This window comes from Achroia grisella, unplaced genomic scaffold (genome assembly GCF_030625045.1).
Source record: "Achroia grisella isolate CSIRO2021 unplaced genomic scaffold, CSIRO_AGI_Agris_v1 utg1668, whole genome shotgun sequence".
Classification (NCBI taxonomy): Eukaryota; Metazoa; Arthropoda; class Insecta; order Lepidoptera; family Pyralidae; genus Achroia; species Achroia grisella.
In genome coordinates this window covers 1,300,520-1,312,379 of record NW_026712668.1, presented here as the reverse complement: position 1 = coordinate 1,312,379, position 11,860 = coordinate 1,300,520, and the positions used below count along the sequence as shown (strand labels likewise).

At 35.0% G+C, this 11,860-nt stretch overlaps 2 protein-coding genes across 2 annotated transcripts; both read left to right on the top strand.

Annotated features, from left to right (window-relative positions):
* The first annotated feature begins 1,310 nt into the window (after positions 1-1,310).
* On the top strand, positions 1,311-2,317 carry LOC131841400 (uncharacterized). Its single transcript, XM_059189715.1, has one exon. It carries the CDS (start codon positions 1,437-1,439, stop codon positions 2,172-2,174), a length of 738 nt encoding a protein of 245 aa, XP_059045698.1. The 5' UTR covers positions 1,311-1,436; the 3' UTR covers positions 2,175-2,317.
* Positions 2,318-2,661: 344 nt separating this feature from the next.
* On the top strand, positions 2,662-7,539 carry LOC131841412 (saccharopine dehydrogenase-like oxidoreductase; the record flags this gene model as incomplete). Its single annotated transcript, XM_059189728.1, has 5 exons — positions 2,662-2,747; positions 3,924-4,044; positions 5,046-5,309; positions 6,540-6,631; positions 7,350-7,539. Coding segments are annotated over 5 exons (657 nt in total), but the record flags the coding sequence as incomplete, so codon positions are not given.
* Between the last annotated feature and the right edge of the window lie 4,321 nt (positions 7,540-11,860).

The following is an 11,860-nucleotide window of genomic DNA, read 5'->3' as shown; positions in this document are numbered from 1 at the left end:
TTGATAGCATTCCATTACTTACGAAAATAAATATACCGCGACACGTAATAGGTAACAATTCATTACGCATAGAATTGCATATTTTTACAGACGCATCACAGGTTGCTTATGGAGCTTGCGCATACGTGCGCAGTATAGGTAACGATAATAAGATTACAGTCCGATTGTTATGTTCAAAAGGAAAGGTCGCGCCTATAAAACCCACCAGTATTCCGCGTCTCGAGCTCTGCGGAGCTTTGTTAGGTGCTAGGCTATATGAAAAAATTAAACAGTCACTACGATGTAATTTTAGTAATATAGTCTTTTGGACCGACTCGACTATTGTTCTCGCTTGGTTACGAATGAATCCTAACTTGTTAAAACCATTTGTACAAAATAGGACGGTTGAAATACAGGAGTTAACGCGCGATCATTCATGGCGGCATATATGTGGTAGCCAAAATCCAGCGGACATAGTATCCCGCGGTGCCTACTTAGATACACTACACACTAATGATGTATGGTGGGAGGGACCGCCTATTTTAATTGATTCAAAGTATAACTCATCAACCATTTGTTGTAGTGAGAATAAGGACAGTTCAAGTCGTCTGTTGTCTGATTTACCCGAGGTTAAATTAAATTCAGTTCATACTTATCACATAACACAAGATTTGAGTTGGTTTCCTTTTCATAGATTCTCACAACTCAATCGCATGATACGCGCCTGTGCGTATATTTTACGCTTCATAAATAACACACAAATTAAAAATAATAAACGGACAGGTGTACTGAGTGTCGATGAGTTGAGTGAATCACAACAAAGGTTAATACATTTTGTTCAATTGGAATCCTACTTTGACATTTACACTACATTAATAAAAAATAATCAATTAAATAATTCGCACAATTTATCAAATTTAAATTTATTTCTAGATAAAAATAATTTAATTAGAGTAGGTGGTCGGCTTAGTAATTCTACTTCATTTACTTACGACAAAAAACATCCCATATTATTATCAGGCAAACATCAATTTACCATACTACTGTTTCGTGCGGAACACAAACGTCTACTGCACGCAGCGCCACAGGCTCTCTTGTATGCGATAAGAGAAGTATGGTGGCCGATTGGTGGGAGAAATATTGCCAGACAAACCGTACATAATTGTGCTAGATGCGCTCGGTTTCGTGCTAAACCGCTAACACCTCTTATGGGTAATCTTCCTGTGCAACGGGTAACCCCTGGATTTCCATTCATGTGTTCTGGAGTCGATTATATGGGTCCGGTTTATATTTTAAATCGCAAGGGCCGGGGAGCACGCATTATAAAGGCATATGTTGCAATTTTCATTTGTTTTACTACTCGCGCAGTTAATTTAGAATTGGTAGGTGATTTGTCAACAGATGCGTATTTATTAGCTCTCAAACGATTTATTTCTCGCCGTGGTAAACCGTCTGACATGTTTTCAGACAACGGCAGAAACTTTGTAGGACTCATGAATGAATTTCAAAATTTTCTCTCTAATTGTTCACAAGATATTATTAACTACGCTATTAGTCAAAAAATTAAATTCCATTTCATACCTCCTTATTCTCCTCATTGGGGTGGTCTGTGGGAAAGTGGTGTACGCTCATGCAAGAATGTATTGCGACGCGTAGTCGGTAACTTGCATTTAACATATGAAGAGTTCAATACGGTATTAACACAGGTCGAAGCTGTTTTGAACTCCCGTCCACTTAGTCCTATGTCCACAGATCCTCATGACTATTATCCCTTAAGCCCAGCTCATTTCTTGGTCGGTCGTCCGCTGACTGCGCCGCCGTGCTCTGATGTTCAAGACTTCACGCCATCAAACTTGACACGATATCAACGGGTAGAACAAATACGCCAACATTTTTGGACAAGGTGGTCCAAAGAATATATATCTGAGATGCAAATAAGGAACAAATGGAAAACTCGCCAAGCAGACCTGAAGCCAAACACCTTAGTGCTCATCAAGGACGACCACTTACCTTCATTAAAGTGGCGTTTAGGACGCATCATTTCCACTCTCCCGGGCAAAGACGGGGTATCAAGAGTCGCCGACATAAGGACGGAGACCGGCATCGTTAGGCGGGCATTCTCTAAAATATGCCCTCTTTGGAACGAAGAATTGAAAGTGGAACCTTCCAAGGCCGGGGGCATGTTAAAACAGTAGTAGCAAATCTGCTGTGAGTAGTATAATGCTCAAAGTCACAGGCGCCATCCTCAACCACCACTGGTCGACGTCAAATCTAGCGTCGATGACGGCATCAGTCAATCGACCAGTGAGAAGCACCGCTCATCACGCGACACATATGAGCACCAATAAAAAGGGTGGATACTCCACCCCTATGTAATTTCAAAAACGTTAAGTTGTTGCAATAAACGCTTCATGAGGAGAGGTCACAGTTTCATTTTAAAACACTCTTCCTTTACAAAAAACAAATTAACAAGGTCTATTACAGACTTATGATATGTTAAATCTACCGTCAGTTCAGAGTGCTTTCGAGCTGAGAAGAACTGACAAGAAGCTAAACTAATAAAGTTTAGCTTCTTGTCAGTTCTTCTCAGCTTTTCAAATGAGCTTGTACTAGTTTACAAAAATACATAAGGTTTTAATAAATTATATAAGGTTTTTCATTGTTTTATTTCATTTTTGCAGATTTTCGGATCAATTAAAGTTGTTATCATTACGAAAACAGCTATTCCCTGAGAAAATGCTTAAGTTTGAACCGGAACTGCAGTTACGGTAAGTGTTATAAATAAATTATAATTGTACTGTTTGTCTTCTTAATTATCGGTTCTCAAGACACACACACCACTGTTCTCACTCGTCGGTCACAGCTTAATGTCCTCATGACGCCAGCAGTGTGCGCTAGAGACGACATGATACCACCTTCTCTTTCTCACATCTATTACATTAATAACCCAGGACAATTCACATAGCGTCATCTAGACGAACTAAGCAGAGCTTGTGAATGGAGCACTGTCCTGCGCTAACGGTTTACGCTGGCGGGGTACCAGTGGAGGATGATGAGGAGATGAGCATGAGGTCAGGTTAGGTAGCACATCGTTGTTACATTGACAGCAATAGGGTTATTAATCCACATTACTAACAACCCTCTTTCCCCCAATGTAAATATATTACACCAACAAAGAAACTCAACTGAGTTTCTTTCAAGTTCATCTCAAGTAGCTATAGGATAGTGATAAAAATATAACGCACACTGGAGGTCGAAAGGTCCAATGTTAATAATAGCACAGATAATATAATATTACATAATAATAGTAAATATATAACGCTAGACAATTAACACAGCGCCATCTAGTCCCACGATAAGCATGTGTTATAGGTACTAGACAACTGATATGTATAAAAATATATAATTTTGGGTCATTGGGCTCCCTAAAATATGGTCGAGTGCAGTGATGGCTGGCACATCCGTCATACTCGTGAACGAGTGCTGCTTGTAGGGACTGGTCTGCTCTTATCACTACGACTGATTTAATCTTATTGTATATTTATATTTGACCCAAAAATATTGTGCTGGTTGGTAGTTTGTATTTACACATTTCGACTTGTAAATGTAAACTTACAAGGATTATTTAAAAGAGCAACACACAAGTTTCTTCTTTCCGAACGAGTGGTAGTTAAAAAACAAATTGTTATGACTATTCAAAAGTGCTTAAATTAAGTTTATTTGAATAAATGATTTCTATTCTATTCTATTCTAATACTTAAATATTTAATTTTGTAAATACATACATAATATACATAGAAAACAGCCAGACCGGTACAAACAAACATACTCATGAATACAAATGTTCGAGGAATCAAACTCGCGACCATCGAGGCTGTCTTATTAGACAGCCTCGATGGTCGCGAGTTATTATATATTATTTATTAATAATTTCATCTTTACAGGGGCCCTCTGCACAAACATAACAAGGATTGGTACGTGCCTTTCTTAGGAGCTGACAAGTTCGTAGTGTACCGTACTCAACATCGGTCGTATTTTGACGGGGAGAGGCCGGTGCAATTCGAGGTATTATCAATACAATTATTACACTATGTTAGAGTTCACATCAATATTGTAGAAAAAATCGGATATTGTAAAAATATATTAAAAGAAGGTAGTTTGTGTTTAGTACTAATGTAGTACCTAATAAAAAGATTATTACAAATATAGCAAATAGCGCCATCTAGTATTTATAGACCGAACTAGTACACTGAATTCGGTCTACATATAAATACGGAGGTCGGTAGTTTAATAATTCTCTTTCGTTGGATTTTTCATTTTTTTGCTTTCATTTTTAAGATGTACAATACTGTTGTACATTATTTTGATTTATCTCGTGGGTTTTAGCCAGAATTTGCAATGTAAGCGCAAAAATGTGTTTATTTACGAAATCACTCTCCTTTCTAAATTTATCAATGTTTCTCTAGAATATTATGCATGTATTATACATATAAACCGCCCTCTTGAATCATTCTATCTATTTAAAAAAACCGCTTCAAAAATACGTTGCGTAGTTTTAAAGATTTAAGCATACATAGAAACAGACAGTGACAGCGACATTGTTTCATACTTTGTAGTGATATTGCAGAGAGCGTTGTGGAGAGTAATTTTGAAGAATTTATAGATATTTATATATTTATATAATAGACAAGCTATACACGCGACTTCGACCGCGTTGAATTTAAGTTTATTTTTCTAAAATAAGATATTTTTTCTAAAATAAAGGTAGTCTAAGTTACCCCTTATTACATCTCCTACCTACCAATAAAAGTCCTGTCAAAATCGATCCAGCCATTTCAGAGATTAGCCGGAACAAACAGACAGACAAAAATTGTAAAAAATGTAATATTGGTGTATGTACCGTGTTATTTCAATTATAGTCACTCCAATTTTATTTAAATGTATAGATTAATAAAAACGATAAGCGTAACAAGCCAGCAAAAGCTGAGCCAATATAATGATAATATTACAAGGCATATTACACAGCGCCATCTTGGATTAATTATTTAATTTTTATTTATTTTAAGGTGTACTACAAGACGAGAAGCCTGCTGAATACTTTACTGTTCGCTATTGCTGCGGCTTTCTTATTCGTGATGTCAATGGTTTCCATCACGAGGAATCTAGTAATAAATTATCCTAGTTTCTTTTCTGCTGGAATGTTTACAAAGGAAGGGCCCAGTGAAGACGTGATAAACAATTGCCATTTTCGAGTGGAACTGGTCGGAAAAGGGTGGGAGAAAGGGGTAGACACAAAACGCACGCCGATGAACAAGACCATGGTTGCAAGGGTTAGTATTTATATCTATATATATATATATGTAACTCAAAGGTAACTGACATAGTGATCTATCAACGCACAGCCCAAACTACTAAACGGATCGGGCTGAAATTTGGCATGCAGGTAGATGTTATGACGTAGGCATCCGCTAAGAAAGGATTTTGATTAATTCTACCCACAAAGGGATAAAATAGGGGATGAAAGTTTGTATGAAACTTCGTCAATTTTAAAAGCGATCGGGCTGAGATTTTGCTTGCATAAAGCTACTATGACGTAGACATCCCTTAAGAAAGGATTTTGATTAATTCCATCCCTAAGGGGATAAATTAACGTGAGCGAAGCCGCGGGAAAAAGCTAGTCTACCATAAATAACTTTACCAGAACTTACTGTAAATTTGACATAACATAAGAGTCTGTAATATGACCTATATGAATAAAGATATTTTGAAATTGAGATTTACAGTTGAATTTTGTTGGACTGTAAATATCTCTCTAATGTATATAAAATTGTTTTTTGCGATAAGGCCGCCCATTGTTACTGTCTTTGTCTTGAGCGAGAGGAAATAATAAAGAGTTTCATTCATTCATTCATTCGTTCATTCTCCTGTCACAGTGATAGTTGCGATACATGTCCGTAATGACTTAACCGATTTTGTTGAAGTTTTATATGTATACTCGCTAGGTCCGTTATCTGTTCTTTATACCCCTAAGTGTTAAGGGTGCCAAATTCTATTTTATATTTCAGATACCTTTTTTATGATTCGGCATAAAAATATATACAACACTAAATATATACTCCCTTCTACCATCAACCCCTATTTTTTAATAGTGTTATTAATTTATATAGTAAAATAATGTTTGCCGGGATAGCCAGTATTAGTATATATATAAGTTTTGTTAGCACTAGCTATAACTTTCGGCTTTGCATGTGTTTTTAAAATACAAGTAATCAAATTAGCAGATTTTTTTTAATTTCCTTATATCAATTAAGTGATCATCATCATCTGCTTCTTCCTTATCCCATTTATTTGGGGTATATGTAATGTTTTTTCCCTTCCCATCATATCAATTAAGTAATATATGTAGATCAAATATTTAATTTAAAAAAAATTGTCTTTTCTGTAAAGGTTTAAATAGCGTCAATAACTTACATAAGTATATTTCCAGGGAGATCTCTGGGCTATTAAATAAGAAATTAATTTGATCCTACAGTTAATACAAGTCTAGTTTCTGTTTGTAGATATCAGGAGTGAATCCTGGGTACGGAGCTACAGTTCTTGGAGTATTACATAGCGCTCTTACTATCCTATGGGAACAGCATAAAATGCCCAAGTGAGTATGACAGAGTATGTGATGAATTTGCCCCAACTCTTCGATAGAAACCTTTCATCATACTTACCAGTTTACATAACCTATACATTGGAGTGTCTGTTTGTAATATTGAAATAACCGTTTTTACTACATGCATATGAAAAAATAAAGTTCCATACGGACGAAATCGCGGGTGCATCTAGTATTAAAATAAAATGTTATATAATAATAAAAAGACTAATATTGTGAAGATTTTAACCAATAGAAACAACTTATGAATTAATTCTCATACTCTAAAAACCGTCCCTCCGATCGATATACCCGTTTGAATTAGACGGGGGGTCTAATTCAAACGGGTATCGAAATTACGACACCCTGAGCTGAGGTTCGAACCACTAGCTGTGCCCTCAGACTAAAGTCGTATCCGTCAGGTGGGAGTTGGCCTTCAGCCGCTCCATAAGTCCTTCGGCGTGTTGGAGTGCCATCTGCACTCGCCCCCTATCGTCCGGTGAAGCTGTAAAGGCCACCTGCGGCCAACAGCATTAGAGTAGTCTGAAAAAAAATTACTTCCTCAAATGTATTCATTTTTATCTTATTCAATCTTGTCAAACTACATAGTCCATTATCCTATAGCGATAATTCAATCGGAAGCTAATGTCACTCAGCGATTACTAGCGATTTCAGCAGTTTTTTCATCTACCGTCACTACATTGTTCAACATAAAAACTCCTGGTTTCAGAGGCGGAGTTCTAACAACTGGGGCAGCTTTTAGTAACACCACTCTTATTGAACAATTACATAAGAATGGCTTCAAATTCGAAATTGTTAAATAGAAGATTAAGTTATTTTAAATAAATATATTTTGTTTGTAAATGTTTGAGTAGGTATTTATTTTAAGCATAAGAACTTTTATATTTTTAAATTTACTATTTACTGAGTATTATTTGTTTAATTTTATGTGAATAATCTATGTAATATGAAATCAATAGATTTGTGATTGTTTAAATAAGTTCTTTCGTTTATTTTGTTTACTCATTTATATACCTGTTTATATAATATTATATATAAAAGTAATCTACCTAAATTTTCTCGATTTTTTATACCAGGAGAACCTTCAAAGACTTCTATAATAATAATTATCTTTATTTATCTCTAATAAAAACTAATACAATTGCTTATACATTAATAAAATTTAAAAGTAATGAATGAGACAAAACGGTCTATAACTCAGAGGGGGCAGTGAGTCCACCCTCTCTGCTATTCTTCTGCTCTGCAATAGTATATTTATAGGCGTATTAACTAAGGGCAGGATGGGAGATTGGCCTTATTAGCTAATAACAAAAGCTTTTACTGTATTTGGTGTATAAAAGGTTACTAAATGACGAAGGAAGGTTACTAAAGGAGACACGGTACCTGGACTACTCGAGGAGGTAAGCCGTCCTCTTACCTTGGAATGATGCTGCACGAGCGTTGTTTGCTAGATAAACTGCATTATAGAATTCCAGAAGCTTAATGGAAAATTAACATTACACTGAAGATGTACAACATTGTTTAAAAAAGCGCATTATGAAGCCAGGTTCTTGCCCATTCCTCTTGGCTGAATCGGCTTTCCGAATGAGAGGTCGCAAAATAAAGAAAATTAGTATTCAAAATGGTTGTTTATATATTCAGTTCATTTGAATAAAAATTGTTTATATTTGTATAATAATAAAAAATTTTGTAAATAAAATAATAATACACATCTTATTTTCAAGAAGAAATCGATCCCTATTTAAAGTACAGTTTATTACATATTTTTATAGAATTATAAAAATTAGTTACAGCGCCACCTATAATTTCTATTGTAAACTACTAAGTGCAAAATATTATAGGTGCTAATCGCCTCATAATTTTATAGAAATATTTTTAACAGAATTGTATTGACAATTTATCAATACAATTTCAAAAATATGTCGAATGCAAACTGTATATACTTTCTATCAAGAATACATTATTTTGAAAAATAACGACAAGAAAAGCAAGTGATTTTAATTTTAAATCTATCGCCAGTTACAAGATGGCGCTACTTAACCAGATCCTGAACAAATAGTAGAATGGTAATATAAGGTTGAGTAGTAATGTTTTACGATTTTTGTCAATAGAACAAGTTAAGTTCAGTAGGTAATCAGGCTAGTGATTGGTAGGTACATGTCTAAGTACCCACCTGTTATGAATCGGTGAGAATATTTGTTACTGAGGTTTATGTATCCGTGAGAATATTTGAATCCAATGTGAGTGAGGGCCTCATTGATTTTTTTTACTGCTTTCTTTACGTCGGAGAGCTAATTAAAATACCAAGTGTTTGGTATTGGTTAGATCTGAAAATCTTTGTTGTGTACAAATCAGGATATAAAACTAATTGGGCGATGCTCTCATTTATTCAGTATTTTCGTCTTTATCTTCTTAGCCCGTATCTGATGATACTTGCTAGGCTAGGCTAGGCTTTCTTAGTAACAAAGACCGCTTTCTCACTTTACAATACTATATACTAGTATAGTTACTGGGGGGAAGGGGATTGTTAGTAATGTGGACTAATGTTCCCATTGCTAGCAATGTACCATGTCAGATCGATCTCCACGCGGTTCCCCCTGGAAACCATCGTGATACATTCCGGTGAATTTGTCACGTTGGGCTAACTGATTTGACCTCATGTTCATCTTATCATCCTCCACTGGTGCCCCGCCAGCGTAAACCGTTAGCGCAGGCGAATGCACCATTCCAGTATCATTTGAAAAAAAAAAAAAAGTATAGTTAATGGAGTAAAAGGGATTGTTAGTGATGTGGATTGATAACCCCATTGCTAGCAATGTACAATGTCAGGTCGACCTCCACGCGGTTCCCCCTGGAAACCATCGTGGTAAGTTCGTGGTGTGGTTGTCACGATGGGCTAACTGACCTGACCTCATGCTCATCTTATCATCCTCCACTGGAGCCCCGCCAGCGTAAATCGTTAGCGCAGGCGGGTGCACCATTCCATTATCACCCATAAAAAAAGTATAGTTAGTAGTTACAACCATCAGTGGTAAACAATCGTAAACTGTAAGAAGTAAAAACCTACGTGGGTACCACCTACCAATCTCACCTATTTTAGCCGTCAAGCAGCTTCAAGCAGCTTACTTTGTTGCTGTGTTTCGGGTGTAGACAGATTATATTGTGAAATTACAGGATAAGATATCTTAGTCCCCTGGAATGTCAACGAGTTGTATCACTGTTGTCACATGATAATGTGATATCTGTAGTTTTGATCTTGTGCATATGTAACGGTTACCGCTAGGGTTATGGGGATTGATGACCCCATTTTTTTTATGGATGACAATGGAATGGTACGCCCGCCTGCGCTAAGGGTTTACGCTGGCGGAGCACCAGTGGAGGATGATAATATGAGCATGAGGTCAGGTCAGTTAGCCCATTGTGACAATTTCACCAGGAATTTATCACGATGATTTCCAGGGAAACCGCGTGGCGGTCAACCTAACCTTGCTGGTAATGGGGTTATGACGCCACATTACCACTTTCCCCCCAGTGTTGACCCCATTAGTAAAGTATCATTTCAGGTTGTCCTCCACGCGGTTTCTGGAAACCATCATGATAAATTTCTAGTGCATTTCGCACGATGGGCTAACTGATTTGACCATGATCATCTTATGATCCTCCACTGGTGCCCCGACAGTGTATACCGACGGGTGCACCATTCATTACCATAAGGTGGATCGTCAGTTTGTTTGTCATTCTAATTATATAAAAAAATCTACAGTTCTGTGGGTATCTATTGTATCTATGCTACGTATTTAAACTTTGGCCAGATGTATTATTTCGTGCGCGTACATTGGTATACCTACTCGGACAAGTTTGAAAAATATCTGTGTTGTATTAATCACATTATCGATAAGAAAACGGCAGATTGAAAATAGATAAAATTATTTTATTGATAAAGTTTTAGGTACTAAGCTTAATGATAAAATGTACACACAAACCGACCTAACACGCAATCATTATATACATCTATTATATTATTTTATGTCACCTGTACATTACTAATTACACGATTATCATACCTATTCAATAAATTAAAAAAAAATTGAGCTTTGGTCTAATAAAATAAAAATAATGTTTGTTAACAAAATAAAACGTAAAACGAAATATATAACGTTGTGTTTTAATAAGCATTTAGTACAAAAATTAGCTTTTTAACTTGCCATTTATTCATATAATTAATAAAAGAAGAAAAACATACGTTTATATTAAAAAACAACGTTATGGTTACATCAGAAGTGTGAGTACAAATAAGTATTTCATTTAATATAATATATTACATGTTTTTTTATAGTTATTAATAATGTCACTGTATGATATGGTTAAAAACACAAGCGTTTTGCTATTTTCTGAAGATATAAACAATGTTCCTAAAGTCTAAGCTAACATCATTTACAAATAGGTACATAATGATTCTATTGCGTCTTGACACATGCTGATACATTTTATATTGTTAATATTTAAAATAACAGAAACTTATTTCAAATAGCAATCTGACTCAATATATCGACGGAAGAAAATTGAATTGTCGTAACTTGAAATATCCAATTTCACAAAACACCTTTATAATTTTTTTATTTCAATAATTCATATTCTCAAATATTTATTGAGATAGAAAGTTGAAAATTGTTATGTATTTAACCAATTATCAACTTTCTATGTTAATAAATATATGGGTTATGAATGAATTTTTGAAAAGTTTTTTTGTTTTTGATGTAAAGTCTGGTATTTTAGGTAGCATTTGTCTGTTATTGGGTAATATGGTACTATTATTGGGGTAATACATTTGCAGTATGGGATTCATATAGTTACCAGTTTTATTAATTCCCAAAATGTCATAAGGGGTGACTAGAGGTATAATATAGACAGATCAGTACAGATACTAACAGCACAGATAAGATAATATTACGTAACAGTAAAAAAAGAAAATAATAATAATTATTAATAATAATACACCTCACTATTTAATAATATATATTATGTAATAATTGAACTGAAAGGTATAAATTATAATTTCATACTTTATAAGTTCTGTTTTAAATCGTTGTGTGAGTTATGGGATTAGTACACTATCATAATTATATTTGTTAACATGAGAACGTAATATTAGCATACTATTTTATGATTGGTGTGGTTTAGTATAATTATATTATATTAAATATTACAATTGTAAATACA

Bases quoted from the DNA above. Each gene is read 5' to 3' on its own strand.
- LOC131841400 (XM_059189715.1), top strand. From the start codon at position 1,437: ATGTTTTCAGACAACGGCAGAAACTTTGTAGGACTCATGAATGAATTT.